Below are 16,013 nucleotides of genomic sequence, written 5' to 3'. Positions count from 1 at the left end.
CTGGAGGGAGGGGACCTGAAGTACAGAGCAGAATTTGGAATGGCAGAGGAGGAGGAAGAGGGCATTCCAGGCACAGAAATAGCAAAAGTGACAGCATAAGGTGACAATCTATACATGTTCAGGAACAAAACAAGATTAACTTAATAAGAGGGTCAGTCTCTGTGTTTGAAAGACAGAATCCATGTTTGCAACTATGTGTTTCTCTAACAGTGTTCCTGGTCATAAAAAAAATGATGTTTGGATTTTCTATTATTTTAGATTATTCATACCTTCTTCCCCTATTTTAACCTGAATACCAAGAACCAAAACAGTAACCAGCTGCTACTGTCAGCAAAACAAACAGATTGTAAAAGCAATTACTCCATTACCATTTCTCATTTATCTGCATACAAGACAACCGACTCTGCTTTCTCCCACATGGTCCCAGACTGAGCTGGGATTGTTACTGCCTAGATTACTACTGTCTGTCTTATAAACTCCTTTTTCCCAGATAGCCTTGCTTGATAAAAACTTAATATTTCGTGTCCCCCCCGCCTCCGTAGTTACTGTGAGTGAAGCATGGTGGTGAATAGAAAGGAAAATAATGTGAGTGAGTGGTGGTTATAGAATAGGAGGTGCTTTACACATATTAGCTTATTTAATTCTCACGATAACCCTGCAAGGTACATAGTATTTTACAAGTAAGAAAACAGGCTCAGAGAGTTTGGTCAGGTTCAAAGAACAGTAAATGAATGTAACAGGGATTCAAACCCAGTCTATATGATTTCAGAGTCCATGCCCTTAGACCAGGCAAGAGGAACCTCTACCCTGGATGCCTGTTTTAGAGGCATCCTCAGTATCCTTCCAGAGTGAGGATAACTTAAGGCCCAAGGCATGTGCCTACCCAGAGCTCACGCCTCTTTGCTCCCATACCATGATCCAGTGGCCAGAATCCGCTGTTAAGCAGCCCTAAGCCCACTTCCAGGGCCTCGTCCTGGAGGCCAGTCTCCTGAGAGCACAGAGGAGCTGCTGGAGGGCACATCACCGGCCTGGAGCATGGATGGAGTTTAGATGGGTGACTGCACTGAGCACACACTTTTGTGGGAGGCCCCTCAGTAGTGGGAGAGCCAGGAATGGAAAGAGAACCTGAGGGTCAGACTGGGGGTTGCAGGAGTCCCAGGACTCTAACTATAAATCTCCCAGTTAATATTACTGTTTGTCAAAATAAGAGGGTAGAATATGTTTTATTTAACAGTTCGTTAGTTTTGATCTGTAACTTTTACATATTTAGATATTTGGTATGTAGGCTTATATTTTTTTATCTTGCCCTGGGCTCCACAAATATTAGGAGTGAGCCCACTCATCTCACTATAATATGCTGCCTCTTTTCCTCTTGTTCTTCTGTCCTTTCTGCCTAGAAAGCCCCCATACTTGCACGCTAAGCAATTCACCCCTCTTCATTCTCACAGCTTCCTAAATCCACATTTCAACAGAAACGTTTTCAGCTTATTGCAAAAGGAGTTACTGATTTCCTCTCCCCTTGCCCTTTCAGAGCTGCCAAGACTTCTGCTATTTCTAGACTGAAGATGCCGTAACTAACGTACAGTGCATACCTGTAGTCATTGTATTGTCGATCCTGCCATTCTTCTGTCTTTTATGTCTGGGAGTCTGCAGGCTGCATATAGCACTCATCAGTGCCTCCCAAGAGCTACAACCCCGTCTTAGCCTCTGTGGAATGATACTGGGGAAGATCCAATCTAGTACACAAGGCAGGGGCTAATGACTTAGGCAGGAGGATCTATGGTGGTTTCAGTTTCATTTAGTATAGAGAAAACGGAGGGAGTAGAGCCTAGAAAAAAAGCTTAGATTGAGGTTCATCAAGTACAGGACCAGGTTTAGAGGAAGATCAGCATAGGGGGTAGGGCTAGGTTGTGTAGCCTATAGGGTGGTTCATAAGATGTGGAGATGCAAAAGGACTAGGCTTGGGAGAGAGTCAGGGAATGGCATCACTCAGTGACCCAGGCCAGAACACTGAGCACTATCTTTATCTCATCCCCCACAACAGTTGATCACTGAGGCCTATCACTATTTTTTTTTTTAAGGAGGGCGCAGCTCACAGTGGCCTATGCGGGGATTGAACCGGCAACCTTGGTGTTATCAGCACCACGCTCTAACCAACTGAGCTAACCGGCCACCTCTTGTCATTTCTTTATAAACCTCTTGAGCTCTGCCTTCTTCTCTCTATCTCCACTGTCACCTCAGAGTTCAGGCAACCACCATCTCCCACCTGGATTATGACCACAGCTCCCTATTGCACTTCATGCCCCCAGTACCACCAGTTCTGCCCCTCCTCACCCATTCTTCACACTACAGTTGTAATAATCTTTCTAAAATGCAAATCTGAACTTCTCAACTCTTCTGTTGAAATGACTCGTTGCTGCTTTCTGGATAAAATCCAACTGCCTTAGTGTGCTGCTCAGATCCTTCAGGATTTAGCCTCTAACAACCAGTCTCACTTCTCTGTGCCCTGCTGCGCCCACAACTGTTCTTTCAGCCTCACTGAATTCCTGGCCCTTTGGGGAAGAGACCACGTAATCCTTCACTTTGAAACCTTTGTACGTACTGCGTCTCCTCTGTGGAACATCCTTCTCTTACCACCCTATACAGGTCTTTCAAGTGTCTCGTAAACAGAAGTCTCCCTTGGCTACCACTTCTCAGGACTGGATGCTGTCATTCCTATGTGCTCCCACAGCATCCAGTGCTTTCCCCTCTTACAACACTACCGCACCGTGTTGAAGTGATTTGCCTTTTAATTCTCTGTATTCCCTGCTTGATTATAAACATTTTAAGGGCAAGGACTCTGTCTTATTTATTGTTCAATCTTTCATGAAATTTCTGTTGAGTACCTAGTGTGTGCCAGGTACTGTTCTAAATGCTGAGTATACAGTGGTGAACAAGTTTCCTGTCATAGTGGAGCTTATCTTCTAGTGGGAGGAGGGGGGCAATAAAAAGTAAAAATAAAAATGTGACAAATGCTACAAAGAAAAATAAAGGAGAATAAGTAGATAAAGAAGGGAAGGTGTCGGCTATTTAGATTGGATGGTCAGGAAAGACTGCTCTAAGGAGGTAATATTTGAGATGAGACCTAAATGACATGAGAGAATGAACACGCTTTGGGAGAAGAATGTTCCAGGCAGAGGAAACAGCAAAGGGCCTGAGTGGGAACAAGTTTGGTATGTTTGAGTATCAGTAAAAGTCTACTGTAGCTGAATTTTTTTCTGTGAGTACTGGAAAACTATTGGGAAGTTTTAAGTCCCGTTATCTGATTTACATTTTATTTTTTTTTCATTATTATTAGTTTCAGGTGTCTGATCTACATTTTAAAAGATCAGTTTAACTACTTAGAATAGACTGTGGCAAAACCAGATAGGAATCAGGGAGACCAGCTAAGAGGCAATTGTAATGGTCCAGCAAGAGATGTCAGTGGCTTGGACCCAACTAGTTTTTGGAAGTGGTAAGGGGTAAACAAATGTGGGATTGTATTCTCAGCATCTAGCATGATGTCTGGCTAGACATTCAATAAATATTTGATGAATTAATTAAGAATTAATTAATCCAACTAAATGAGGACTCTGAGCTGGAACTGAATCATCCATCCTTTAAGCCTCTACTAAAATCCCAACCCCTCTACAAACTGGAAGTAGATAACTGCCACTAACAAAGGATCAGTACCAGGCCAATATCGATATATTTGGTAATTTCTTTAAAAAAAATCAATAGGGAGATGACAAATAACCCAATAGGAAAATGGGCAAAGGATATACACAAATAGGCATTTCACAGAAGAGGAAACATGAGTGGCCAATAAATATATGAAAAGATGCTAATCTCATTAATAATCAGGCAAATACAAATTCAAACTACTATGAAATACCATTTTATATTCAACAGATTGACTAAATACCAAAGTTGGTAAGGACAGGGTAGCAACTGAAACTCTTATATACTTTGATAGGTATAAATATTGGAAAACAATTTGACATTATCTAGAAAAGTTGAAGATATTCATATCCTACAATTGAGCCATTCCCTTTTATATATATCCTGAAGAAACTATTGCCCATGTATACCGGAAGACATGTGCAAAAATGTTCTCAGCAGCATTGTTTGTAATGGCAAAAAGCTGGAAACAAACCTTAATATTCATCAACAGGGGAATTAATCAACATATTGGTGGACTATTAGATATCAATGAAAATGAATAAACTACAGCTACCTACATCAACATGGATGAATCTTAGAAACACGACGTTAAATGAAAGGAGCAAGCAAAGAAGTCTACAAACCATATTATATCATTCTTAGAATGGTTTTAAAAAGGGGCAAGAGGGGAAGGGGACCCAAAATAAATGATATATGGCAAAAATATCAAGAAAAACCTTGAAATGATAAAATTCAGGGACTGCTATAGGAGAGAAGCTCAGTGGGCCCCTCAGTGGTATTGGTAGTGTTTTTTTCTTTTCCTAAATTAAAGGTGGCTTAATGCTGCCCATTTTATTATTATGCTTCATAATTTATATAAAATGTCAGTTCTGGGAAGGAAAGGATTTTTGTCTTATTTGTTCACATCTGTGTTTCCAGCACCTAGGACAGTGCCGGGCATGTAGGATCTCAATAAATATCTGTTAAACAAATAACATACATTATTTACATTATTTTATATGATTCAAATATTGCATATTTTTTAAAGATTTTATTGGGAAGGGGAACAGGACTTTATTGGGGAACAGTGTGTACTTCCAGGACTTTTTTCCAAGTCAAGTGGTTGTCTTTTCAATCTCAGTTGTGAAGGGTGCTGTTCAGCTTCAAGTTGTTGTCCTTTCAGTCTTAGTTGTGGAGGGTGCAGCTCAGCTCCAGGTCCAGTTGCCGCTGCTAGTTGCAGGGGGCACAGCCCACCATCCCTTGCAGGAGTCAAAACCGGCAACTGGGAGGCAGCTCAGCTCAAGGTGTCATGTTCGATCTTAGTTGCAGGGGGCGGAGACCACCATCCCTTGTTGGACTCCAAGAATTGAACTGGCAACCTTGTGGTTGAGAGCCCACTGGCCCATGTGGGAATCGAACCGGCAGCCTTCGGAGTTAGGAGCATGGAACTCTAACTGCCTGAGCCACGGAGCCGGCCCCTGCATATTTTCTTAAAAGAGAAAAAAAACTACTTTAACCATAGTACCCTTTGATTATTCTAGCTGGAAGTCATACTGACTCCTCAACTCTTATTACCCATACAACCTATTAAATCCTGCTGCATAGTATATGTGTACATGTTTTTCTTACTGATTATAAATTTATGAAGAGAAGGGATTATGCTTCCCCCTTCTTTATTCCCACTCACAGTTTGTAGCATAATATCTTGCACATAGTAGATGTTTAATAAATATTGGCTGATCACTGGAAGTCACAGGAGATAAGGGCAAACCAGGAAGAACAGATTTTTGCTATTTATATTTAAAACTGAAAGAGGACTTAATAATCATCTACTGTTTTCCTGTATTTTGCAGGTGACAAAACTGAAGTCCAGAGAGGGGAAGTGATTTTCTCAAAGTCACATAATTAATTAGTAGTATTCCAAAATCTAGATTCAGATCTCTAGTTTGCTATCCTTAGCTCTTCACAGTATGTCAAAATGACTTTTACTTTTATTTTCTGTTTTGTCTGTGTGTGTTCCTTGCTTGGGAGCCACCAAATGGCAGAGACCAAATTTGTTCACATACATATTTAATCATGGCCTCTAAATATGTAGGACCTGTACAAATTCAGAGGATCTTAAGTTCTTCCCCAGCAAAAATTTGTTCTGCCACCAATTCTCCCACTGATCCCTCCTTTAGAAGCCTGGATACTAATGATCTTTTCCCTCCCTCCACTACCTATTTTCTTTCTCCCTAAAAAGGGAGGTTTGCTGATAGCTCACAGTCCTGCTAACCTGGGGAACTGATTTAGCAAGAGAAAGTAGAAAATCCATAAATCAGTGCCCACCAGCCCCAGGAGCTTGAAATCAACAATTACAAATAAAGGAGTTCAATACCTAAGAATAGTCTTTTTTGGTAGTACAAAGATACTACTTCAACTTGTACAAAATTGCCTGTTTAGCAGAAAGAGAATCCTAGAAAGTTAACACTGGATGGAACCTTAGAGATCATCTACTTCTCTCCTCGATTTTTCCAAGTGAGGAAACTGGATCTTTGAGAGATGAAGTAACTTGCAGAGTTACTTAGCGAGTTACTAATAAGGCTGGGACTAGACTCCCAGTCTCCTGTCACCAGGACAGCTATTCTTTTCACACCACGTGCTGGCAACATGTGCATCTAGCAAAATGCATCATAAAGTAGCCTTATCTTAGACCATCAGGGATGAAAAACATATTATTCAAACCCTTCCTCGTCTCTCTGGTAATTTGTGTGTGTGTGTGTTTCCTTGTGTCTCTCTCTTTTTATCCCTCTTATGTTTCTCTCTGGTAAACCCCTCTCTCTGGTGTTTCAAATTGAACTGTGTGGCACACCTGCAATATTCTCTTGGTTCTTCTTCACTAAGCTACTGTATTTCTCTCTAAAGGCAAACATGCATAAGCCAATCAAGACTCTTTCTTGGTGACCTTTGTGGAAAAGAACGCTCAGTATTTCTATCGGAGAGGTGCTGGACCTCCCTCCTAGCCTATCCAGTCAATTAAAATGAGTCTCTGGCTCCCCTGAGAGTTGTTAACCAATCCTAAGGAAGAAAAGAGCAATCTCATTTCTTCGTCACCACTGTGCAGGGAGGCTGCTAACCAATCAGAATCTGCCACTAACAGTCATTAGAAAAGCTGGCCAATCAGGCCAACCTTGTTACATGGTCTGGTAGGAAAAGAAAGGAATTGATTGGAAAGGATAGTTCTGGCTCCACACCCTTTCCTTCCCGGACCGTTTTCCCTCAGTGAAGGAAGGACCCTTTCCCAAGCCCTGGGTAAAGAAAATCCCTAGACCCTGTGCCACTGTTCTCTTGGATCATCTTTTGTTGTTCGCAAATTCCTCCCTCACATACCCACATCCACTTTCTGTAGTCTCATTGTTCCCCTACTGATTTAATTTCTGGCTTCCAACCTAATAGCCCACAGGATTCTCAGATCTCCACCCACCAACCTGTTAAACAACTTGTTTTGCATGATTTATGTAGGTGAAAAAGTTCAGTAAGTGATAGTTGAGAGATAGTTCAAGAGATATCATTGGAAGGACCTTGTAATAAAGTCTCTAGAGGTCAGTGCAGAATTGAGTTGCAATACCCCAACCATGACGAGTTCCAAGCACCTTGCTAAAAGCTTCACCTATATTATCCCAATGTTTGTTGTGGGGTCAGCACTGTCAGTATTCCCAATTTACATGCGAGGAAATCGATTTAGAGAGGTTAAACTGCTTGTCCGAGGTCACACAGCAATTTGGGAACCCAGGTTGGTCTGAATCCAGTGCATCGGGAGTAAAGGAGAATTATACATTGCAGGCTGTAACAACTTTTGGGAGGAGCCAGCGTTAGCTTCCTCCTGCGCCCTTTCTCCAAATCTCGTTTGGGATTGTTATCGATATCCGAGAGGGGTGTAAAGTGTCGCAACAAATAGCTGCAACAACCGTTTGGTGGTAGCAGACCTATGGACTTTTTGCCTCGGAGGACGTGAGGCTCAGAGCTAAAAGGAATTCAGTACGGGCGGGGTGGGGTGTCTGGAGACTTCAGAGGATATCCTTCCTTGCTAGTCTGTCTTCCCTTGCCCCTCACAGCATCTGACACAGTGCCTGGCACTGCTTGGTCCTTGGTAAAGACCTGTTGATTGATTCGCAAGCTCCATTCCTCGCCTAACCTCCCCCAAGACAACCACTGGAACTGAAGGGAGATTGGGACTCTCAGGGGAACCAGTGAGAGACTCCTCATCGAGCTGGAATGGTGGATTTAGGAAGGGTGGGAAGGCCCCCAGCCTTTTCTCCTCGCCCGCCACTCCGGTTTCTCCCATTTCTCCCCTCTCCTTCCCCTCCCTCTCAGGAGGAGCTCAGGGCCATAAAAATGCAGATGGAGGATCGGTGTGAAATAACGGGCCCATATAAATCCCTCTGCCGCCCGCCTGCAAGATGGATTGGCCGCATTGAAATTCCTCCGCGAGGATAATTAAACTCGGGGCCTCATCCGGGCAAAATTACATTCCTGTAATGGCGTCGCTCGGGGTCCCGGGAAATTGCTCCGTGGGCTTTCAGCGGCGGTTTTTATCGCCGGCCGGGGTGTGCCTGGCTGCGGCTCGCCTCTCCTCCGGGACCGTAAAGCTGCTGCTGTGATTTATCCTCCCCTTCTCCCAAATCCGATTAAATGGAGGAGCTCGGGGCCGGGGCGCCGCGGGGCCCGGGAACCGGAGGGGGCGGCGGGAAGGACGGGGCCAAGGAGGGGAGGACAAACGGCCCCTCAGAGGGTGGCGGATTTGGCTTTATTTACAGCCGCGGCTTTATTTTTATTTATTTTGATTTTTTTATGGGGGTTTGGTGAGCTTTCCCCGTCTTTCTCGTGCTGCTTTCAAGCACGATCCCTGGACGGCTGAAGTTTGGACATGAGGGGAAGTCGGTAGGCCTTGCCGCCGTCTTCCAAAGTGGCTGGTCGGACCCTGTCTCGGAGACAAAGAGGCCTAGAAGAAGCGATGGGGGGCGGGAAGCCCCACACTTCCTTACATGGGGGAAGGATGAGCGAAAGGGCACGAGGGAGAAGCCTAGGGATTTCCATGGGACCACCTCGGGGGAGAGGGTCGGCTTCTCAACTCGAGTACGTGAAGCTGGGCAGAGGCACTAGCATGCCCGGGGTGAGCTCGCAACCTCACGGCAGGTCAGTGGTGCCGTGTTCCTTGGTAGTCTCAGGACTTGAGGTCAGTGTGCTTGAGTCCCAATCATCGTTAGCCCCCATCTTCTGGTTCACTGATGTTGGATTCCTCATGGCTGGTCACTGGAATGAATAAAAAGGGAGAGGGAAATAAAGGCCAAGCCACCAGGGGCTGCTGGAGCGTTTTGCTAACTATTGGCCCATTGAACGGGTTTCTCATCTATAAAGCTAGAGTTTCTGGGGGAACAGAAGGCAGGAATCCCATGTCTTACTTTCCCTCTTGCTACATTTCGGGCAATGAACCCCAATCCCGATTGTATGCTATTTAAAACTGACTTTCTGGGTAAATTGTTTTTTCCCAATGTGAGTGCGCATGCTCGGAAAGGGGTAGCTAGCCCAAGATCCCAAACGCTGTGCAAACCAAACAGCAGGCCAAGTTACGCGTTATGGATCGGCTTACACTGCGGAACTGGCCTCATTTCTCTGCACACGGTCGGCTCCGCCGGCAGTTTCTCCTCTTAAACGCCAGGTGGAGCGACTGGCCAGATGCCGCCAAAGAGGTGGCAGGCGGCGCTGTGGCGCCTGGGCGGCCTCAACATTGCTAACACTCTATCCTTGGCGGAGCGACTCGTTGGTCCGGGCCGCGCGTGCGCTGAGCCTTCCTCTCGCTATTTCCACCCCCCTCCCTCTCCGTCTTCTCTGCCCTGAGAGCAGGTAAGGCCTTGGGCCCTCGCGCCCGCTTTGCGCCGCGCAGGCGCGCGGGATACCCTACTTTGCGCGGGTCCTTTGAGGCCCTTACTTTGCATGCTCCCACCCGGGTCTTCACGTCCTCCCTCGCTCCCGGTATCCCTGCGCCTTAGATCGGCCCCTTCTGTGTGCCGGTGACCTCCAACCGCGCGGGCGTGGCGCCATCTTGGATGTCTCGTGTGGGGAGGGCGCCTGGGAGCTGGCGCAAGCCAAATCCCAGCGTGCTCATTTCACCTGTTCCGACCCAGCCCTTACACACGCTCTTTTGTTGCCTTCTTGCCCTTTCAGAATTGTCACAACCCCCAGACTCTCCCCTCCTATCACCGCTTTTTCCTCTCATTCTGACTCCGTGCCTTCATTATCCTGAAATCTCCAGACTTCAGGACATCAGGTGCTTGGGCAATGGGGATAGTTAAAGCCACCAACTCCTCTACTCAATTTAAAAAAGTAAACTGTGAACGTGGTAGAAGTGCATAGAGCCGCCGAAACACCCTCTCCCTTCAGGCTGTGATCTACGAGAGCTATAGCAGAAAATAAGCCGGTTTCCTTGGAACTTTTGGTTGTCTCCCGGTACTGTCCTCTTCCTTCCACTCCCGTGCAGTTAGAAGAAGCGCAAGTGGTGGGCTAATAGTGAGGTTTTCCGTTAGAGGCGGCAGGCCCAAAAGGGTGGGGTGGGACCTGCAGGGGATCGTCTGCACGCGCCAGCTCTCCTGTCAGGGTGTAGTTTACGGAGAGTCCCCAGACAGTGCCCTCGAGAGGAAAAAGAAGGGGTAAGGAACAGAATGGCTAAGTCATCGGTCCTGTAACTGGCGGATCTGTACCGAGGAAGAAACCCATGATGATTTAGGCCCTCCGATTCTGGATGGTGCCAGTTGCCAGAGATGTAGGCAAACCATTGCAGACTTAACCAAGGTTAAGTGACCACTTCTCTGCAGACTCCCTTAATTGCCACCCTTTGTTTTGGGCTTATTATGTGCCAGTACCACATTAAGCTCTTTACATATGTTATTTTGATTAATCCCCCTACGTACTACGTTTTACAAATGACTTTGAGGTTGAATTCCTTGGGGGGGAAAAGTCCTCCCTGTTATACAGCGATTTTGGATTTTGACCCAAGAAAACCTGAAGAGTCCAGCAGCAAATATGGGTTAGAGTTACATATGGGGCGGAAATTAGAGTTCTGTATAAGTTAGAGTTCAGGATAAGAGTTGAAGACATCCATTAATCTAAAAGTTAAAATTCTGGATTCAGAAGTACAACCTGGGAAAATATGAGTCCAACTCATTGAAGGAAGTGTCACTTAACAGGCCTGAGTAATCACTGAGTATTTCAACCTGTAGCATCTTAGAAAGCATTCACTTGCAAGTGAGAAGAGGTCAAATCCTTTCTCTACCACTACCATAGTTTCAAGACTGGTTTTTAGACCATGCTCTTAGTCTACCTAAGAATCATTTGGGAAGCTTTATTGAAATACACGTACTTGGGCCTTACCCCCAGAGATCTTGACCAGGAAGGTCTATGGCATGAGCCAAGAATATGCATTTTTAATGCATATACCGTCTTTACCCCCAGATAACTCAAGTTCAGTTCTATCAACTTAGGCACCTTCGGGGTGACAGCGTTGTTTCAGATCTTGGGGATACAAATTGAATATCCCTTAGTGTAATGGTGGAAATGAGTACTTAACATTCGTTGCTAATTAGAGTAATGGCAAAGTTCCTTGTTGCTCGAGGTTCCTCACCTTGTTAATTAATGTAGGAAATTGAAATATTTTGAGGACTCAAATACTTCCAGGTAATTAATCTTTTTAGATTGTTGGAGACCCTTCCAGTGTCTTGGCCTTCAACAAATATCTCCCAAGAGTCTTTAAAGGGCAACTTTTTAAGGCCCAGACAATGAGGTCTTGAGAAGGGTGCTGTTTTGAATGGAAATTGAGGAAAATTGAGGCAAAGGACATTCTGGGGAAATGCCTCTGGCAACCCCAAGGCTATGGGAAATGAATAATAGGTCTTAAAGCTGGGACTAAGTGGCTACTTGTTCAAACCAGCGGAAGTCACTTGATTATAAGGAAATCTTGACTTCAGAGTTCTAACTGCATCTCTTCTAAGACTTGAGGTCACTCTGCTCTCTGGGCCATTTAAATTTGCCAGAGCACTTTTTCTGCTAATAAGGATGTCCTTTGGTGAGCAAGGACAATGTTTACAATGCTGCTTCTGTAATTCCAGCTCTCCTGCCACAGCCCCATAGCCCCTGAAAATGTACGCGTGCGCCAAGTTTGTTTCCACCCCCTCCTTGGTGAGTACCTGCTTTTTCTGGGAGAGTTTTTCAGGAGGGGCATCTTTTTTCTTCCTTGCCAAACCTTGTTATTCACAGGTGGGCTTGAGGAAGACCCTTTGCTATGCTAGCCTGACATGAGAAAGTGAATGCTTACCAGGCAACCACCATGTCCCTTGGAAGCCAGTTCATTCCTTTCATCCAGCCATCTTAGAAGAAGAGTATAAATGAGAATCTAGACCAAGATCAGGTTATTCCTATCCTGAGATTTTCTGTAAACTGGAACCCAGCCAGAAATGGTAAACATGAAGTGGATTGCCTGACTTGGAACTTGGACTGAGTATGCACTGTGTACAGGATCGTGTCCTGAGCGTTGGAGAGCCATAGCTAAGACTTCCCTCTGGTAGCTTAAATTCGAGAGGGAAGCTGAAATACACATAAATACTCATTGGAAAGATATTTGACTCAGAAGCAACAGCATGGAAGAAATTACAAATTATTAAATGGTGGAAGCAGTTGGTTCATCCATCTGTAGTGAAAAAGAGTGATGCTCTTAGTGGGTACCATTTATTGAGCACTTACTCTGCCTGGCACGGACTTTACCAGTGTTTATACATAATCTAATTCACTCTTCAAATCAACCCTGAGATAATTCCTATTTCAAAGATGAGAAAACAGGCCTAGAAAGATTTGAGGGACTTGTCCTAAGATTGCACAGCTGATAGAGAGCAAAGATGAATCTATAATCGATCTGACTAAAGCCCTGGCTCTTAACCACGGTGTTGTCTGCCTTGGAGATACTGGCTTGGAGTTAGTCAGAAAAATGCTACCCAGAGGAGGTGAACTTAGAGCATGGATCTGTGTGCCAGAAGGATGTATTCAGGGAACAATGTCCCAATTATTGACTTCCTTCTTAGGAGCTAGTCAAATTTCTCTAATTGAACGAAGCAAATGCTGCTGAGGCTTATATTTATTCCCGTTCTCAAGGCTTGTAAAAGGGTACAGTGAGGGTAGTCCAAAATGAAGTAGTCTTTCTTCTCTTAAGGCAAAGGACAAGCCTGGGACAAAGCCAGAGAATGAAAGGGGTATCTGAGCAACAACTTGGGATGAATGGTTCCGAAACTCCTCTTCAATTTTCCTTGACCTTCTTGCCCTTTTGTGATTCCCACTAGGTCAGGAGCACCTCTCAGCTGCTGAGCCGATCGCTTTCTGCAGTGGTGCTGAAACGACCGGAGACACTGACAGATGAGGTACCTTATAGGTGGAATTTGGCCTGTGGTTTGAAGGGTGAGGAGGCTTACCTGGCAGAACCAGTAGGGGGAGTGCTGGGGACAATCATCACAGACAAAAATTAGTGAAAATTAGTGAAGGATGGAAGCCATTGGCTTTAAGAGGAGATGGAGAACAGTTACCATATATGCTCTAGTGTTCCAACTCTGGCACTGATAGCACTTGCCCATGTGTGCTGCTAATAACTGCTGCTGTTTGGCCTAATTTACTGACTTCGGTTGGGAGCATTTAGTCCTAGGAAGATAATCTCTTCAGGCCACTAAGTACAGGCTAGGACTTCAGCTTTGGTCTTAACACTTTTAGAGCATACTTGAATCTTAAAGGTATTTGAAGTCCACATCTTGCATTAAAAAGTTCTGCTTGGCAGTATTTTAGAAGGTTTTCCAGGGAGTAAAAAGATTTTCTGTTTGGAAGAGAAACCATGGGATTTGATAGCATAAAGCGTTTAAATAGTACAAAAGTCCAAGTAAAAAGGGGTTTCCTAAAAACTTCACCTTCTACCTGCCTTGTCTTCACAGAGCCTCAGCAGCGTGGCAGCCCCACAGACCCTGACCTCATTTATTCCTAGCCGCAGCTTCCAAACCAGCACCATTTCAAGGGACATCGACACAGCAGCCAAGTTCATTGGGGCGGGGGCTGCCACAGTAGGGGTGGCTGGTTCTGGGGCTGGAATTGGGACTGTGTTTGGGAGCCTCATCATTGGTTATGCCAGGTAAGGTGGGCCCTCCAATTGGCTCTCTGATATGCTTTCCAAAGGTCTAGGCAGAAATATTTGGGGATCTGGAGCTGCATTAACCTATGTGTGACCATTTGAATTTAAATTTTAATTAAAAGTACACCAAGTTTAAGTTTCCAGTTCCTCAGTCACACCCACCATATTTCGTGCTCAGTAGACACATAAGACTATTGCCTACCATATTGGATGGTGCAGATATAGACCATTATTGAACAGCTTTGGTTTAGAGCAGGAGTCGGCAAACTCAAGTGGGTGGGTGGACATGTCTGCGCCACAGCCCAGTTTTGCATAGCTAAACTAAAAATGGGTTTTTTATTTTTAAAATGTCATGGGGAAAAAAGGCAACAGACCATATGTGATCCACAAAGCTTCAAATATTTCCTATCTGGCCCTTTACAGAAAAAGTTTACTGCCCCTATTCTAAAGCCTCAGGTACATAGTGGCTTCACTGCTGCTTGCCCCATGCCCAGGAATTCCCCTCTCACTCCCGGGAAAACTGCCTTTGCAGCCAGCCCTGCTGCTCCCTGACGCTTGGGACTATTTTGGTCCCTACCATCTCTGGGCAACTCACTGTTAGAACTAAATTAATCCTCTAGAGTCCCGCAAGTTGTCTTAATGTCTTTGAGGAAATAAGTTTATTTTCTAAGACTTATATGAAGCAAGAAGCCTAACTGCTTCTGTGTCCACAATTATGTTAAAAGCTGGTGTTGCTTTACCTTATCCATGAAGGCTTCCAGAGGTGACAGAACAAGGGAAATAGAAATTTTTATATTGACTTTCAAAGTTGGGAATTCTTTATACCATTTTGATTCATATCATCTAAACCCCACAGACCATTTGTAAAACCCCTATTCTTTTGACTGTTGTGAAATGAGAGGAAGTAGTGTTTTTCCTCTGCCTCCCTTGTCCTCTAGAACAGTGTTTTTCTCATTGTGCTCCATAAAGCCCTAGGGTTCTGAGAATATGTCCCAGAGACTGTCTTAGAGAATGAAAGGGAGACCAGTCAAACAAGCTTTTAACATACCCCACTTTTTTACCATTACAGTTTGGCTTTTATGTGTTTCACATTTGGGGGTTCTGCTTAAAGTTTGAAAGCACTGCTGTGATAGACCCTGTCACTCTGGCGGGGACCTCCTCCATCCTGGTTGGGCCCTGGATAGTTAAGTATCCAGGCCCAGAGATCTTACGTTATGATGATGTGGGTGATCCATTCGAGGTGGTAATGTTTGTGTACAATTTTGTCATACAATTTTGGATTGTTCACTCCCCTCATTCAGTCTCTGTAGATCCCTTGATTTGTCAGGGCAATATTTAGGGCATGATGATGTTACCCTGAGAGATTCGTTACATAAGATGAGCTTGGGATAAATTCTCCCTGAGCCCACCTTGGATGTTCTTTTCTTTGTGTGGACTAGAAATTCAGTCTTTTTTCTTCCCCTTCTCCCAGGAACCCTTCTCTGAAGCAACAGCTCTTCTCCTACGCCATTCTGGGCTTTGCCCTCTCAGAGGCCATGGGGCTCTTTTGCCTGATGGTGGCCTTTCTCATCCTCTTCGCCATGTGAAGGAGCCGTCTCCACCTCCCATAGTTCTTTCTCCCATGTCTTGTCTGCCCTGTATGTTCCTTTTCCTATACCTCCCCAGGCAGCCTGGGGAAAGTGGTTGGCTCAGGGTTTGACAGAAGGAAGACAAATAAATACTGTATTAATAAGATGTTTCTTGAGTCTCCTGTGTATATTTCTTTTCCATAGTTGGCTAAGTGCCTTGGTGAAAGTATAAGGCCTGGAGGGTGGTAATGGTTCTAAATTCAACATGGGTCTGGCCTCACTTGTTCTTCATTCTGTGTCAGGAAAGCTTTATTCAAATTAGGGCTCCTTTGTAGTAATTTTTACCTGGGACGGCCTGTTACTTACCTTAGATGATTGGGTCAGTAGCAACTTACAATGCTGGCTGAATATGATGACTAATGAGCGCTCTGTTTTCACTACTGCTGTCCTGGCTCAGGCCCTCAGTGCCACCTACCTGGTCTGTTGCAGTAACCTCTTAACTGGCCTTCTGTCTCTAGTCTGTTCCCTTTAGCATTTACTTCTACCCACCCCTGCCAAGTTAATCCTCCTGA

At 44.8% G+C, this 16,013-nt stretch overlaps 1 protein-coding gene across 3 annotated transcripts; it reads left to right on the top strand.

Annotated features, from left to right (window-relative positions):
* The first annotated feature begins 9,483 nt into the window (after nt 1–9,483).
* Nucleotides 9,484–15,607, top strand: ATP5MC2 (ATP synthase membrane subunit c locus 2). 3 transcript variants are annotated; one of them, XM_081058204.1, is made up of 6 exons: nt 9,495–9,564; nt 9,886–9,988; nt 11,823–11,892; nt 13,044–13,121; nt 13,680–13,873; nt 15,345–15,607. In XM_081058204.1, the coding sequence occupies exons 3-6, from the start codon at nt 11,854–11,856 to the stop codon at nt 15,457–15,459; spliced, it is 426 nt and encodes a 141-aa protein (XP_080914330.1). In that variant the 5' UTR covers nt 9,495–9,564; nt 9,886–9,988; nt 11,823–11,853; the 3' UTR covers nt 15,460–15,607. The 3 variants fall into 3 exon arrangements, with proteins under 3 accessions (XP_080914329.1, XP_080914330.1, XP_080914331.1); XM_081058203.1 differs by lacking the exon at nt 9,886–9,988 and having other exon boundaries at nt 9,484–9,564; XM_081058205.1 differs by lacking the exon at nt 9,495–9,564 and having other exon boundaries at nt 9,886–10,167.
* The last annotated feature ends 406 nt before the right edge of the window (nt 15,608–16,013 follow it).

This window comes from Rhinolophus hipposideros (assembly GCF_964194185.1).
Source record: "Rhinolophus hipposideros genome assembly, chromosome: 9".
In the NCBI taxonomy this organism is placed as follows: domain Eukaryota; kingdom Metazoa; phylum Chordata; class Mammalia; order Chiroptera; family Rhinolophidae; genus Rhinolophus; species Rhinolophus hipposideros.
This window is presented reverse-complemented; position numbering and strand designations above follow the sequence as displayed.

What these genes read in the sequence shown, in the direction of transcription:
- ATP5MC2 (XM_081058203.1), top strand. Translation starts at nt 11,854, where the DNA reads ATGTACGCGTGCGCCAAGTTTGTTTCCACCCCCTCCTTG. An exon ending in TTGTTTCCACCCCCTCCTTG is followed by an intron (nt 11,893 to 13,043) that starts GTGAGTACCTGC and finishes GATTCCCACTAG; the next exon opens with GTCAGGAGCACCTCTCAGCT. An exon ending in CGGAGACACTGACAGATGAG is followed by an intron (nt 13,122 to 13,679) that starts GTACCTTATAGG and finishes TTGTCTTCACAG; the next exon opens with AGCCTCAGCAGCGTGGCAGC.